Consider the following 16,558-nt stretch of genomic DNA (forward strand, 5'->3'; position numbering starts at 1 on the left):
TATAAGGGGATTCTGCCCTTCGTAATTCTTATACAATCAAGTCATGCACGTGAACTATTCCCTAGCAATTGAAGGCAGGGAATCTGCGGGTACCAGTACGATGCCCATCAGTAAACCAGCGTGATGGAGAGCCCATGTAGCCAGATGGGAAGATGAAGGAACAGAGTGTGAGAGAATGAAGGATTCTGACTGGGCAGAGAGATAGTAAAGTGTTGAGGTCAAAGTTTAGAAGGGAGGAGTAGGAGGCTGGGTTTGCGTAGTCCAATCTTCTTCCATTATTTATCCTCCCACTTCCAGGAAGCAGTCATTTGGCAAGCTAGAGGAATGTACTGGACTCCAGCAGGCACTCAGCCCTAGCTCCCTCTCTCACTGTGGCTCCTGTATCATCCACCTATGCTTACAGGCTGTTCTGGCTGTTCTGATATGGTGAATGAGTTTACCTGGGCTGCTAGGACCTTTCCACAGACACAGTAACAGCTCTGAGACACAGGGCAAGGGATGTTGGCTGTGAAATTCAAAAGAATGCTGCCTCTTTGCATTTCTTTGTCTCTTGGAGATGTGGTTTATCTTTTACCAGTTTCATCTTCAGATTGTGTACCTCTGATGTCACTGGGAGACTTCAGTGAGGAGGAGTAGATCAAACTCTCTGCCTGGATTCTTCCTAAATTGAAACATGTGGTCTCTGTCTGAAGTCATGCAGGTTTGAGTTGAAATTCTACAAGCAACTATCTTTAGTTGTGTGAGTTTGGTAAAGTTCCTTTGCCTCCTGTGGTTTCTGTAAACTTTAAATGGAAAATGATAACATCTGCCTTAAAATTTGGTTCTAAGAAGAAATATTAGCGATGGAGAAGCTAGCACAAGTGATGCAGGTATGATTATGGTTGTCATTCCAATTCAAACACCTCCACCTTCAAGATAATTCACATCTAATTCTGTGAAGCTCCTCTCCATCTCCAATGATATCACCCAAGCAAAGTGGTGTTTTCTCCCATGGATAGATGCCCAGGAGTGCAATAATGGGTTATTCGACTATATGTCTCTTTCAATTTCTGGCTTCCCAGTCAATATATAGTAGTGCACTTTAAAGGTGACTTCTCAGAATAAAGGTATAATAAGGGTAGACGAAGAGGAGAATAAAGAGGTAGCAAGATGGTGCATAATGGAAATTTTTGGGCCACAGAGATTGTAGGTAAGATTCATGCCTTGTATGTCACTGACCTGAGTTCAATCCCTCTGAACACAGATGAACTCGAGTCCTGCCAATGATGGTCCCTGAGAGCAGAGCCAGGGATAACACCTGAGCGCTGCCAGTTGTGACCACAAAAAAGGAAAACAAAAACCAAACGAAGATAATGACACTTTCCAAATGATATTGAGAGAGAAACTTTAGTCTATTTTTGTAGTCTCCTAAAAACTGTACTTTGTAATTTGATGGGAGATGATTAAATATGCTAACTACAGTCTTTGTCTGCATCTCAATTTCTTTATGTAATTTCTTTATCTAATCTTATTTTAAGATTATTGCATGTGTAATGCAAGGATTTTTTTATTAAAAAAATAATAATTTACTAAAATAAAGGAGACTATGAAGAGCAGTTTACGTACCTCTGAGCCATTGATCTCTTGTCTATGTATTTCACTGGACAGTACTAATTCTTTCATTTTATAAAACAAGAGTTGACCAAGACATCAAGGGAGGTCACTGGGATGAATGGGGGGTGGGAACATGTCCCTGGAAGAGCTGAAGGTGGATGAAACGGATTTGCTTCTGAGGGAAGGAATGGAGTTCTCCCGTGGTTCTGATCTGGGGCAGCAGCTTTCCCGAAGACAGTGGAGAGGCTGCCCCAGATGATCAGGGGGCTGGGCTACGTGCTGGGGAGCCCGGGGAACCCCGACACACGAGTCTTCTCAGAGCCCGCTTGACCTCCTTGTTGCGCAGAGTGTAGATGAAAGGGTTGAGCATGGGTGTGACGATTGTGTAGAACACAGCCGGGCCCCCGGCCCCCGGCCCACTGGCGTTAGGCTGCAGGTAGATGCAGATGGGTGGCAGGTAGTAAAGGAGCACCACGGTGAGGTGGGAGGAGCAGGTGGAGAAGGCTCGCTGGCGACCTTCTGCTGTGCGGATTCTCAGCACGGCCCCCACGATGAAGACATAGGACGTGATAATGAGGATCAGGCAGCCTGCTGCCACCACTCCAATGTTGGCCAGCACCACCAGCTCATTCACAGTGGTGTCTACACAAGCCAGCTGCAGCACAGGAGGGATGTCACAGAAGAAGTAGGCGATGTGGTGAGGTCCACAGTAGGGCAGGCGGAAGGTCAGGGAGGTGTGGATGGCAGAGTGAACCGCACCAATGGCCCAAGTGGCTCCTGCCAGCCCAGTACGTATGCGCCTGTTCATGGCCACTGAATAATGCAGGGGTTGGCAGATGGCCAGGTAGCGGTCATAGGCCATGACTGTGTACAGGAAGCACTCGGTGCTGGCCAGGAAGTGGAAACAGTAAAGCTGGACTGCACAGCCATGGAAGGAGATGACCATCTCCTCTGGAGTGATGAGACCCGCCATGACCTTGGGCACTGTCACTGTGGACAGGCATGCATCCAGGAAGGAGAGGTGCCCCAGAAAGTGGTACATGGGGGAGGAGAGGCGAGGGTCAGAGCCCACGGTTAGGAGAATGAGGAGATTCCCAGTCACTGTGATGCAGTAGGTGATGAGGAAGAGGAGGAAGAAGAGTCCAGGATGCTCTGCGGTGTACATCAGACTCTCCAGCAGGAAGTAGCTCACCACCGTCTGGTTGGGCTCCTCTGTCTTTATGGCCATCCTCACACACTGAGGCTAGTTAGCACCTCTGCTCAAGACCAGAACCGCTACTTAGTAAACCGAGAGCAGCCTGAGCTATTGAAGCACGTCATTTTGATCTTGCCCCAGAAGTAGGAGAAAGACAGGCAGGTTCCAGGTATTGGTGTGTGGTCTGTTCCAGTGTTCTTTCCTGCTTCTTCAGATGGAACCTATTGGTCTGGGTCCATAAATCTTTGTGAGACATGTAAAGGACCATGAGGGTTTGTTGGAGGAATGAAATACCTAAGTAAGATGAGTATGGATTATAAATCTTACTCTCTTGGAATATCTAGTACTTTGTATATGAATTCCCCAGCTCCCACACTCCTCCTTTCTTTGCTGTGCCATTCTGCAGGTGGGGCCAGACAGGTTTTATTGATGCAACATGGGATTTATCTCCTACCTTTTGGGGAGCTTTGTCTGGAGATGTGAGCTGTTACATCAGCCAGGAACCTGCCATCCCATCCCTTCTTCACCTTCAGGGAGTTCTTTAGAATTTCACCTCCTAGCAGCCAACCCTCAAGTGATTGAAGTCCTTGGGGGCTTGGTTGTATAATTATCAGAACAAATTGCTCAGTGCTTCTTACTCTTCCTGTATACCCTTGTTTCATGCCTTTGGGAGATGGCTGCCTGCTGCTTATCTTCTTTATCTTTGAGACCTTGAAATTTTGGCTCTGAAATCCTTTATCTACTGAGACTACTTTCATGTTGTAGTATTTGGTCAACACTTCTTTATAATGCATGTTCCCTCTCCTGCATCTTCACTTCCCATGGATACAACCTCAACTGTCACTGTCATCCCGTTGCTCATCGATTTGTTCCAGCGGGCACCAGTAACGTCTCTCATTGAGAGACTTATTGTTACTGTTTTTGGCATATCCAATATGCACGGGTAGCTTGCCAGGCTCTGCTGTGTGGGCTCAATACTTTTGGTAGCTTGCTGGACTCTCCGAGAGGGGCGGAGGAATCGAACTTGGGTTGTCCACGTGAAAGGCGAAGGCCCAACTGCTGTGCTATCGCTCCAACTTCAACTGACATCTGCCATATATTAAACCTAGAATTTCAGTTTGTTCTCTGTGTTCCAGTTCTCAGTCCTATCCTATGGGAAATGGTGTTTTAGAAACCCCTTGCCAATATTCCTGAATCTACACATTGGTTTGATTTCTCCTCTCTACTATTCTCATGGCTGAGGCAGAGAATATATCTGTGTGAACTATACTGATTCTCCATCACTGTTAGAGTCTTTATCTCCTTCAGTCACCAGAAGAAAAACCTTGTACCTAAGATTCCCTTTTGCTACTTCTTCTTTAGTTTACTATCATTTCACCTTGAACTCATCATAGCACTGAAGTTTTGAATATGACAAGAATTTGCCCCTACACTTCTATCTATTTGATTAAATTGAAGGTAATTCCTCTATATGCCCTCTAAAAATTATTTACCTCACATTGATTCATTTCCAAAGCCAGTGGAATATTAAATAGGAATGAGTCCTGAATACTTGGCATGAGCTGCCTTAGTGCCCCCACACATGTACATCACATCTCCCTGGGAAGAAGAAAAAGGAAAATCTCTCATGTGCTCTCTAGTTCTTATGAAAGTTTTTGGGATAAAACATAAATAACTGAGTCCAGATTTATTTGCTTCCCTATAAACTTAAATTTATATCCCTGGTCAACGTCTTATGACTTCTAAGTCAGGTATCAGTATGCTGAATATTTCTATTTTTTATTGATTGAGTTTAAAATGAGAATTTATTCTTTGTGGTAGCCATTGTTACTTAGGGTACACAGGAGAACATTGTTAATAGCCTTAAATTCCTTTTAAAAACTTTGAAACCATTACTTAAGCACCATGATTTATGATGTTGTTCATAATAAATGTTTCAAGTATTCAATGTTCCAACACAATCCCACAACCAGTGTGCAATTCCCTCCACCAGTGTCTGTTAAATAACATTGGTTTGTCCTTGCTTTTTCTGCGGGGAGTTTGGTTTATTGTTACTCCACAACAGTGCTCCTGAGGCACACCCAATTCCATCAGGCACTAATGATGCTATATTGCTCTTCTCTTTCCTTTATGTCCTTTGCCTGGTTTAGCAATGTCCCTTTTGTATAGACACAAGAAGGCAGTTGATGCTATGCTTTGTGACATGGAAGTTAATGGACTCCAAATAATATTTACTCCTGGGCATTTGTCATATTTACCTGACGTAAGCCTCAGTTTCCCGTACTTCCTTGCACTCCCAAGAGAAGGGCCTCAGCAAGGGATGAGGAGGGTCCCAGGGCAAGTTGTAAGCTTGCAAGCCACTTGGCATCGGAAAGGGACAAGTTAAGTGCCATAAGAAGTATAATGAGTTAAGATCATGGTCATGGGACAAACTCTGTCATGACCCAAACAGAGGTAACTGAATAAGGACCTTGCTGGGGTTAGGAAAGACTAACCTGGTTTGAGGATTGTAGTCTGGAATATATAGCAAGATATTCCCAGGAAGAGCCAACCTTTAAGCTTAATATATCTCTTACTGTGTTTATACGAAGTGACTAGAAATACTAGTAAGAAGTAAATTCACTATGATTGTTTAAATGGATTACTAGCTGAGGAAAAGAGAAAATAATACACTCTAGATGGGATTCACCCTTGATCGGATTTCCTAGTAATCTCGCATGCTGAACCCTCAGATGAAATTTTGTCTTTGAGTTAATCTCCTAGTAGAACTTCCCTAAAGGAGGGGCTTTACATCTGTTGTTATGACAATGTTCAAACTCACCTATGTGTACCCCCACCCTTCATGATTTCTGTATAGCTATGCTGTAAGGGATAGGGTGGCAGAAAATAGTGACACTATAATATTGGCGAAAGAAAAATATTGACATAAAGGGAGGAGATCTAACTATGCGAAGGAAGAAATAATTACTCTGTAAAGGGAGAAATGTCTATGCTGTAAGAGAGAAGCAGGACCATGAAGCTGTAAGAGAGACTAAGGAGAAGAGAGAGAAATAAACAGTTTCTGATTGCCAAACAGCCTGGGGCTCTGTTCCTCTGTTCCCCCATTCTCCTTTTCTTCATCTATCACCATGGGCTGGCCAGGGGAATGGTACTTGGCCACCAAATGTGCACTCACGCTCTTTAAACTCACAATCACTCCTAATTTTCCACCTACCCCACACCTGCCCCCTTAGCAGGCACAAAATACTTTATGTTGCTTGTCACGACATGTGTCTTACCACAGCGTACTAAAGTCATTGAGGATTGGCTGAGCTGTTTGGTGCTAGTCAAGCCTTCTGTGTTATTGTTTTAGCTCACTGAGTTTAGGGCTTCTATACAGCTCTCCGATCTAAGTTGCTGTGGTCCTACTGGGCGTTCAGTGCTGTGAAATTAGGATGTGTTGTGTGGCCATGTGTACCAGGAACTGGGATGATTCAGCATCTTGGCATCTATTCTAGATCTGTTGTCAAGGTGTGTAGCTGGACCACTTATATGCTGCAACATGTCAGATGTGAGTGCGCCACTGGACCTGTCAGCAGGGCAGAGACTCTTCCCAGCCCCGTTCTAAGAAGGCTCCAGAGATCTCAGCCCAGAGCCTTACCTTACCAGGGATGATTTAGCAGCAGCAAGATAATACCATATTTCTTTATATTCTTCAGTTTATTTCTCTCTGTGACAAATCCTATGCGTTCCTGGTAAAAATTCCATTTGAACAAATATAATGACAGTGCAATACTTCATGAGAATATTCATTCTAATGTTTAGTAGATCAGTGTAAACACATCAGGTATCTTCACCTTGGTTATATTGATATATTGCAGCATTCCTACAAATTAGGTTGAGGTTTGATCTTTACACTCAGGAGGATGGCTGTAGTTTCCTCACACATGTGTAGCATGCATTCCATCACTATGCCACATCAACCAGCCTGGATGTGATTTTTTTTAAAGAAATGGTACAAATTATTGCATGTACTGAAATGTAAACATTTGGGAATCTAAGGTGATAAGCACACTTTGGGAAATCCTTTGCCAGTTTCTTGGAAAAATAAATAGAAATATACCCTGTGATCTAATGTTCCCTTCAATTCTACATTAGAAAAATGAAAATGTACATCTATATAATCTTAAATGTTTATCACAGAATTATTCATAATCACCAAGTTCTAGGAACAGTCATGTTTTCTGTTCTGTCTCTGGTGAGTGAGTAGATCCATTTATGATGCCATTATGGCATCATTCTGTAATGACAATGGTTTATGCAATGAATGGACCTGAAAAGCATTAGGCTAAGTCAATAGAACTGTGATTTGAGGGTTCTGTGGTGAGAGTAGGGGACCTTGGGATAGAGGTGGAGGGACCTGGCAGTGGTGGTGGGTATATTGTAGCAGTACTGTATAAGAGAGTAAGATAGTACTATTGTAATAAAAATTAATAAAATATAAAATAAGCCACCAAATTAGGTGAAATCAAGGGAGTCATGCAAAAATTCACATATCTATCAGATTTTTTTCTTTTTTGGGTCACACATGGCGATGCACAGGGGTCACTCCTGGCTTTGCACTCAGAAATTACTCCTGGCATGCTCGGCGGACCATATGGGATGCTGGGAATTGAACCTGGGTCAGCCAGGTGCAAGTCAAACACCCTATCCACAATACTATTGCTCCAGCCCCCATATCTTTCAGTTTTGATAAAATGTTTGTAAAGACAAACCTATGGAAGGAATATGTGGAGGAATGGATCCCTGGGTGTGGAGTGAGAGTAGAGAATTATTCTAAGTGGTCCTGGGCCGTTTTCACATTGGAATGTGATGATAGTCGCTCAATTTTTGGAAAGATACTAGTGATCATTCTTGTTTATATGAGCAGATAGATTTTATGATTTGCAGTGCATACTCTAGTAAGCTGTTAGAGATTTTAAAGGGAGTGGAGTGATGCAAAGCATGATTTAAAAAAAATGGAAAAATACTGCTTGTTCAATGACTTCATGATTTCAGAGTCCTTACATTTTTAAAAGCTTTTAAGATCTAAGAGTGATAAACATATTAGACAAGTTTTAAAGAGCAGAGTCTGCATATACTTTGTATCACGTATATATATATGCGAATATATGCATTCCCTTAGTGTTAACATTAGGCATGGTAAGATTATTGAAAGCAGGACCTCAGCCATAAAACTTGAATGTCAGCCCAGCTAGACCATATGGAAATGTCACCGGTCTCCTCCAATTTCCATTTTCTATTTCAGGATCCAGCACAGGAGCACCATCATCTCAAAGCTGTAACCCTCATTCTTTCCTCAAGTCCCTGACCTTAATCATTTTGGTGAGTTCTACCCCTTTGTTTTCCAAACATCTTTCAGTTTGGATCTGATGCTTACTCCTGAGAAGATTGTTTTGGAAAGACATCCTCAGAAGTGATGTAATTTCCTTTTCTGGCCATTATTAGATGGTAGGTATGATGTCAGGGTGCCTTGTTATTTGTTATGATCAGGGCCTTTGGGGAATATGCTTTGTGAAGTGGTTATTATGTGTCTCTTAAATTTCCATGATTTCTTTTATTTGTATTATTTATTTATTTCCTTTAGTTTTATTATTTTGGCTGTATCTGGCAATACTCAGGGCTTGCTCTTGGCTTTGTACTCAGGGATCACTCCTCGTAGAACTGAAGGGACCATTTGTGGCACCAGGGATTGAATCCAAGTCTACCACTGCAAGAGAAGTGCCCTCCCTATCCACAATACTGTCTCTCCAACCCCACATTCATCATGATTTTAGAATACATTGGGTGTTGTATCTCCTAGCATTATTACTTCTTTGCATTTTGAAAGATGATTTTTAGAAATTTCCCTCAATCCTTTCTGTTATAAATTGAAATACTTTATAACTAAAACTTTCTTCATAAATTATTTGTATATTCAGTAATTTACATCAGTGGGGGCTCATGGATGTATATTTTATTCTACAAGTCATTATAGAACTGTTTTGTTGCTCAGATTGTGCTAACTTGGACCACTTGGGGCACCTTTAGCTTCTCCTTGGTCCTCACAGCTTTCTCCCACTTTTTTTTTTTGCTTTTTGGGTCATACCCAGCAATGAACAAGGATTACTTCTGGCTCTGCACTTAGGAATTACTCCTGGCAGTGCTTGGGGGACCATATGGGATGCTGGGATTTGAACCCAGGTGGGCCACGTGCAAGGCAAACGCCCTACTCACTGTGCTATTGCTCCAGCCCCATTTTCCCACATTTTCTTATTTTCTAGTACAAGATATTGCTGGGTATTCTTATATTTTGAAAGTTTTGAATGTTGTCGTATCAGACTCTAAGTGTACCTGCAAGGATTTTTTTTAACTCCTGGCTTTGCTTTCAGGGCTCAGTCTTGATGGGTTTGGGGGCCAGTATGGGCTACCATGGATTGAACCCCAGTTGACTGCGTGCATCTGTATACAATGGCACTGGTTTCTGAAGTATATTATCTAAAGAAAGTATTTTAGGCAAGTATTTCACATTCAGCAGGGGCCTGAGAAATAGAACAGCAGGTAAGACAGCTCTATACAGCTGGCCCTGGTTTAGTCCCTGGTGCTACATATAGTTGACTGAACACTGCCAGGAATAGTGCCCTGAGTGTTGCTGGGTGCAGTCCCAATTCCCAGCACCTCCTACACACAAGAATAAAAACCAAGAAGCAGAATCCACAGAGAAAAAATTAATAAATTAGATTTTATTAGTGTTAATATTTTTGCTGTTGGGGTCTGAAGCATACTTAAAGGTGAGAAGCATGTGCGTGGAATGTACAAGACCTTATGTTCGATATGAGCACATGTACCATACCCCAAGTATTGTCCAATGTAGCTCTGCAAAGCCCAGAATGGTTTTTTAAAAATATATAATGATCCCAGACTATATGCATTAGTGAGTTCTCAGCTTCTCATAATGTTTTCTTAAAAAACTCATATAGGAAATATTATAAACATTTGAGATGTTTCCCATCATTTTTCTACCAAAGACTAGTAAAGATGGTTCTTGAATATGACTCCAATTGGGCCGCATACATTCTTACAAACTTTTTGGACAAACAGCTTTAGAAAGATGACATTTTTTAAATGACCTCTTGAGAGAAACTTTTAGTCTATTTTTTGTAGCCTCATAAAAATTGTAGCTTTATCTCTTATGCAGGATGAAAAAATATGCCAACTTCATTCTTTGTCTGTATCTCAACTTCTTTACCAGTTTTCTGTTAATAGTATTCTATATGTAGGGCAATTTGTTTTGTAAAAATAATAATTTACTAAAATAAAGAGCTATGAAGAGCAGTTTACGTACCTCTGAGGCATCGATCTTTTGTCTTGATGTTTCCATGGACACTACTAGTCTTTGATTTTTATAGAACAGGGGTTGACCAAGACATCAGGTAGGTCACTGGGATGAAGGGAGGGGGAAATGTCCCTGGCAGAGTTGAAGTTGGGTGAATCAGGTTTGCGCTCAACGGAAGGGATAGGGTTCTCCTGTGGTCCTGATGTGGGGCAATGGCTTTCCGCAGACAGTAGAGAGGCTGCCCCAGATGATCAGGGGGCTGGGCTATGTGCTGGGGAGCCCGGGGAACCCCAACACACGAGTCTTCTCAGAGCCCGCTTGACCTCCTTGTTGCGCAGAGTGTAGATGAAAGGGTTGAGCATGGGTGTGATGATCGTGTAAAACACTGCTGGGCCCCCGGCCCCCGGCCCACTGGTGCTAGGCTGCAGGTAGATGCAGATGGGTGGCAGGTAGTAAAGGAGCACCACGGTGAGGTGGGAGGAGCAGGTGGAGAAGGCTCGCTGGCGACCTTCTGCTGTGCGGATCCGCAGCACGGCCCCCACGATGAAGACGTAGGATGTGATAATGAGGATCAGGCAGCCTGTGGCCACCACGCCAATGTTGGCCAGCACCACCAGCTCATTCACAGTGGTGTCTACACAGGCCAGCTGCAGCACAGGTGGGATGTCACAGAAGAAGTAGGCGATGTGGTGAGGTCCACAGTAGGGCAGGCGGAAGGTCAGGGAGGTGTGGATGGCAGAGTGAACCGCGCCAGTGGCCCAAGTGCCCCCTGCCAGCCCAGTGCATATGCGCCTGTTCATGGCCACCGAATAATGCAGGGGTTGGCAGATGGCCAGGTAGCGGTCATAGGCCATGACTGTGTACAGGAAGCACTCGGTGCTGGCCAGGAAGTGGAAACAGTAAAGCTGGACTGCACAGCCATGGAAGGAGATGACCATCTCCTCCGGAGTTATGAGACCTGCCATGACCTTGGGCACTGTCACTGTGGACAGGCATGCATCCAGGAAGGAGAGGTGCCCCAGAAAGTGGTACATGGGGGAGGAGAGGCGAGGGTCAGAGCTTACGGTTAGGAGAATGAGGAGATTTCCAATCACTGTGATGCTGTAGGTGATGAGGAAGAGGAGGAAGAAGAGGCCGGGATGCTCTGAGGTGTACATCAGACTCTCCAGCAGGAAGTAGCTCACCACCGTCTGGTTGGGCTCCTCTGTCTTTATGGCCATCCTCACACACCAAGGTTAGTTAGCGCCTCTGCTCAAGACCAGCACCGCTACTTAGTAAACCAAGAGCAGCCTGAGCTATTGGAGCACGTCATTTTGATCTTGTCCTAGAAGTAGGAGAAAGACAGGCAGGTTCCAGGTATTGGTGTGTGGTCTGTTTCAGTGTTCCTTCCTGCCCCTTTACATGGAATCTATTGATCTGAATCCATAAATTTTTGTGAGACATGTAAAGGACCATGAGGGTTTGTTGGAGAAATGCAAGCCTTAGTAACGGCAAGATGAGTATGGATTATAAATCTTACTCTCTTGGAATATCTAGTTTTTTTGTGCATGAATTCCCGAATGGTAACAACTCTCCTTTCTTTGCTGTGCCATTGCAGGTGGGGCCAGACATATTTTATTGCTGTAATATGGGTTTATCTCCTACCTTTTGGGAAGCCTTGTCTGGAGTTGTGAGCTGTTACATCAGCCAGGAACCTGCCATCCCATCCCTTCTTCACCTTCAGGGAGTTTTTTAGAATTTCACCTCCTAGCAGTCAACCCTCCAGTGCTTGAAGTCCTTGGGGGCTTGGTTGTATAATTATCAGAACAAATTGTTCAGTGCTTCTTACTCTTCCTGTATAGGCTGTTTCATGCCTTTGGGAGATGGTTGCCTGCTGCTTATCTTCTTTATCTCTAAGACCTTGAAATTTTGGCCCTGAAATCCTTTATCTTCTAAGCCTACTTATATGTTGTATTATTTGGTCAACACTTATTTATAATACATTTCCCCCTACTGCCTTGTCACTTCTCATGGATGCAATGTCACTGACCTCTGCATACGTTAAACCTAGAATGTCATAGTTGTATTCTCTGTGTCCCAGTTCTCAGTCCTGTCATATGAGAAACGATGTTTTAGATGTCCCTTTGCCAATCTTCCTGAATCTACATATTGATTTGATTTCTCCTCTCTACTACTCTCATGGCTGAGGCAGAGAATATATCTGTGTTAAATATACCAATTTTCCATCCCTGAGTCTTTATCTTCTTCAGTCAGCAGAAGAAGAAATACCTTTTACCAATAATTTATTTTGCTTCTTCTTCTTCTTCTTCTTCAGTTTACCATTATCTCACCTGAACTCATCAGAGCATTGCAGTTTTGAATATGACAATTTGCCTCTAAACTTCTATCTCTTTGATTAAACTGAAGGTAATTCCTCTACATGCCCTCTAATAATGATTTATCTTACACTGATTCATTTCCAAAGTCCGTGGAATATTGAATTGGAATGAGTCCTGAATACTTGGCATGTGCTGCCTTAGTGCCCCACACATGTATGTCTCATCTCCCTGGAGGAACTCAGGGAAAATTCTCTCATGTGTTCACTAGTTCCTATGAAAATTTTTGGGATAAAACAAAAATAACTGATTTCCGGATTTATTTGTTTCCCTATAAACTTAAATTTATATCCCTGGTCAACCTCTTATGACTTCTCAGACAGGTATCAGGATGCTGAATATTTCTGTTTTTCATTAATTGAATTTAAAATGAGAATTTATCATTTGTGGTAGCCTTATTTACCTAGGGTACACAGGAGAACATTGTTAATAGCCTCAAATTCCTTTTAAAAACTTTGAAAACTTTAAACATCATGATTTTTAAACTCGTTCATAATAAATTTGTTTCAAGTATTCAATGTTCCAACACAATCCCACAACCATGTTGTGGTTACTGTGAGATTCCCTCCACCAGTGTCTATTGAATAACACTGGTTTGTCCTGCTTTTTCTGCGGGGAGTTTGGTTTATTGTTACTCCACAACAGTGCTCCTGAGGCACACCCAATTCCATCAGGCACCAATGATGCTATATTGCTCTTCTCTTTGCTTTATGTCCTTTGCCTGGTTTAGCAATGTCCTTTTTGTATAGACACAGGAAGGCAGTTGATGCTATGCTTTGTGACATGGAAGTTAATGGACTCCAAATAATATTTACTCCTGGGCATCTGTCATATTTACCTGACTTAAGCCTCAGTTTCCCGTACTTCCTTGTACCCCCAAGAGGAGGGCCCCAGCAAGGGACAAGGAGGGACCCAGGGCAAGCTGTAAGCTTGCAAGCTACTTGGCATTGGAAAGGGACAAGCTAAGTGCCATAAGAAGTATAATGAGTTAAGAGCATGGTCATGGGACAAACTCTGTCATGACCCAAACAGAAGTAACTGAATAAGGACCTTTCTGGGGTTAGGAAAGACTAACCTGGCTTGAGGATTGTAGTCTGGAATATATTGCAAGATATTTCCAGAAAGAGCCAACCTTTAAGCTTAATATATCTTACTGTGTTTTTACAAAATTACTAGAAATATTAGTAAGAAGTAAATTTAGTATGATTGTTTAAATGGATTACTGGCTGAGGAAAAGAGAATGTAATACACTCTAGATGGGATTCACCCTTGATCGGATCTCCTAGTAATCTCGAGTGCTGAACCCTCAAATGAGATTTTGTCCTTGAGTTAATCTCCTAGAAGAAGTGTAGCATGGTGTAGCAGCACTGTATAAAACATAGCACTGTAGCACTGTCGTCCCATTATTCATCAATTTTCTCGAGTGATCACCAGTAATGTCTCCATTGGGAGACTTGTTACTGTTTTTGGCATATCGAATACGCTATGGGTAGCTTTCCAGGCTTTGCCCTGTGGGCAGGATACTCTCGGTAGCTTGCTGGGCTCTCTGAGAGCGACGGAGGAATCGAACCCCAGTTGGACACATGGAAGGCAAATGCCCTACTGCTGTGCTATTGCTCCAGTCCGTATAAAACATAATATAGTATACTATTGTAATGAAAAAATTAATAAGATATAAAATAAACCCGCCAAATTAGGTGAAATCAAGGGAGTCATGCAAAAAGAAGCACATATCTTTCAGTTTTGATAAAATGTTTGTAAAGACAGGGGAACTGGAGCAATAGCACAATGGGGAGGGTGTTTGCCTTGCACACGGCCAACCCAGGTTTGATTCCCAACATCCCATATGATCCCCTGAGCACTGCCAGGAGTAATTCCTGAGTGCATGAACCAGGAGTAACCCCTGCGTGTTGCCGGGTGTGACCCAAAAAGCAAAAAAAAGTCTTTGTAAAGGTAAATCTATGGAAGGAATATGTGGAGGAAAGGATCCCTGGGTGTGGGGTGAGACTAGGAAATGACTCTAAGTGGTTCTGTGCCATCTTAACAATGGAATGTGATGATAGTTGCTCAGTTTTTGGAAAGGTACTAGTGATCATTCTTGTTTACATGGGCAGGCAGATTTTATGGTTTGCAGTGCATACTCTAATTAGTTTTTAGAGATTTTAAAGGGAGTGGAGTGATGCAAAGCATAATTTTTTAAAAAATGGAAAAATACTGCTTGTTCAATGACTTCATGATTTCAGAGTCCTTATATTTTTAAAAGCTTTTAAGATCTAAGAATGATAAACGTATTAGACAAGTTTTAAAGAGCAGAGTCTGCATATACTTTGTATTGCGTATATATATGCGAATATATGCATTCCCTTAGTGTTAACATTAGGCATGGTAAGATTATTGAAAGCAGGACCTCAGCCATAGAACTTGAATGTCAGCCCAGCTAGGCCATATGGAAATGTCACCGGTTTCCTCCAATTTCCATTTTCTATTTCAGGATCCAGCACAGGAGCACCATCATCTCAAAGCTGTAACCCTCATTCTTTCCTCAAGTCCGAATTATTTTGGTGAATGATACCTCTTTGTTTTCAAAACATTTTTTAGTTTGGATCTGATGCTTTCTCCTGAAAAGATTGTTTAGGCAGGACATCCTGGAAGTGATGTAGTTTTCTTATCTGGCCGTTATTAGAGGGTAGGTATGATGTCAGGGAGTCTTATTATGGTTATGATTCATGCCTTTGGGTGATATGCTTGGTCAAATGCTTATTATGTATCTCTTAAATTTTCTAAGATTTCTTTTATTTGCATTATTTTTTTGGGCGGGGGGCTGTACCTGGCAATATTCAGGGCTTGTTCTTGGCTTTGTACTCAGCGATCACCTCTGATGGGACCTGGGGTACCTCTGGGGTTCTGGGGATTGAATCCAAGTCTACCACTGCAGGCGAAGCGCCCTGTCCACAATACTGTCTCTCCAACCCCACATTCATCTTGATTTTAGAACATATTGGGTGTTTTATCTCCAAGCATTTTTACTTTGTATTTCTAAAGATGATTTTTAGGTATTTCCCTCAATCCTTTATGTTACAAATTGAAATGCTTTATAACTATGTTTCTTTGTCATTTATTTGTATATTCAGTTATTTACATAACTAGCTGCTCATGGATGTAAATTTTATTCTGCAAGTTATCATAGAATTGTATTGTTGCTCAGATAGTGCTAGCTTTGACCACTTGGAGCACCTTCAACTTCTCCTAGGTCGTCAGTGAGTTGCTCCAGCTTTCTCCCACATTTTCTTATTTTCTAATGTAAGGTGTTGCTGGATTTTCTTATATTTTGAATGTTTGTGTATCAGACCCTAAGTGTACCTGCCAAGATATTTGTTTACTCCTGGCTCTGTCCTTGGGGCTCAGTCTTGGTGGGCTTGGGGGACCAAATGGGCTACCAGGGACTGAGCCCCAGTTGGCTGCATGAAGAGCAAGTTTCCTACCTGTATAGTATGGCGCTGGCCTCTGAAATATATTATCTAAAGAAAGTATTTTAGGCAAATATTTCACATTCAGCAGGGGTCTGAGAGATAGAATAGGAGGTAAGACAGCTCTATACAGCTGGCCCTGGTTTAGTTCCTGGTGCTACATACAGTTGACAGAACACTGCTAGGAATATTTTCTGAGTGTTCCTGGGTGCAGTCCCAATTCCCAGCACCCCCTACCCACAAAAAAGATAAAAATCAGAATCCACAGAGAAAAAAATAATAAATTAGGTTTTATTACTGTTTAATATTTTTGCTGTTGGGATCTGAAGCATACTTAAAGGTGAGAAGCATATACCTGGAATATATAAGACCCTATGTTTGATCTGAACACATGTACTGCACCCCAAGTATTGTCCAGTATAGCTCTGGAGACCCCAGAAGTTTTTCTTTTTTTAAATGAAAACACAATGACCCCAGACTATATGCATTAGTATTTTTAAAAAACCTCATAGTTAGAAATACAGGAAATATTGTAAACTTTTGAGATGTTTCCTGTCATTTTTCTACCAAAGAC

At 42.3% G+C, this 16,558-nt stretch overlaps 2 protein-coding genes across 2 annotated transcripts; both read right to left on the reverse strand.

Moving 5' to 3' along the window:
• Positions 1–1,852: 1,852 nt before the first annotated feature.
• Positions 1,853–2,821, reverse strand: LOC129403694 (olfactory receptor 10S1-like). Its single transcript, XM_055133931.1, has one exon. It carries the CDS (start codon positions 2,819–2,821, stop codon positions 1,853–1,855), a length of 969 nt encoding a protein of 322 aa, XP_054989906.1.
• Positions 2,822–10,393: 7,572 nt separating this feature from the next.
• On the reverse strand, positions 10,394–11,362 carry LOC101554117 (olfactory receptor 10S1-like). Its single transcript, XM_004605103.2, has one exon. The coding sequence runs from the start codon at positions 11,360–11,362 to the stop codon at positions 10,394–10,396; it is 969 nt and encodes a 322-aa protein (XP_004605160.2).
• Positions 11,363–16,558: the final 5,196 nt, after the last annotated feature.

Source organism: Sorex araneus, chromosome 3 (genome assembly GCF_027595985.1).
Source record: "Sorex araneus isolate mSorAra2 chromosome 3, mSorAra2.pri, whole genome shotgun sequence".
Lineage (NCBI taxonomy): Eukaryota > Metazoa > Chordata > Mammalia > Eulipotyphla > Soricidae > Sorex > Sorex araneus.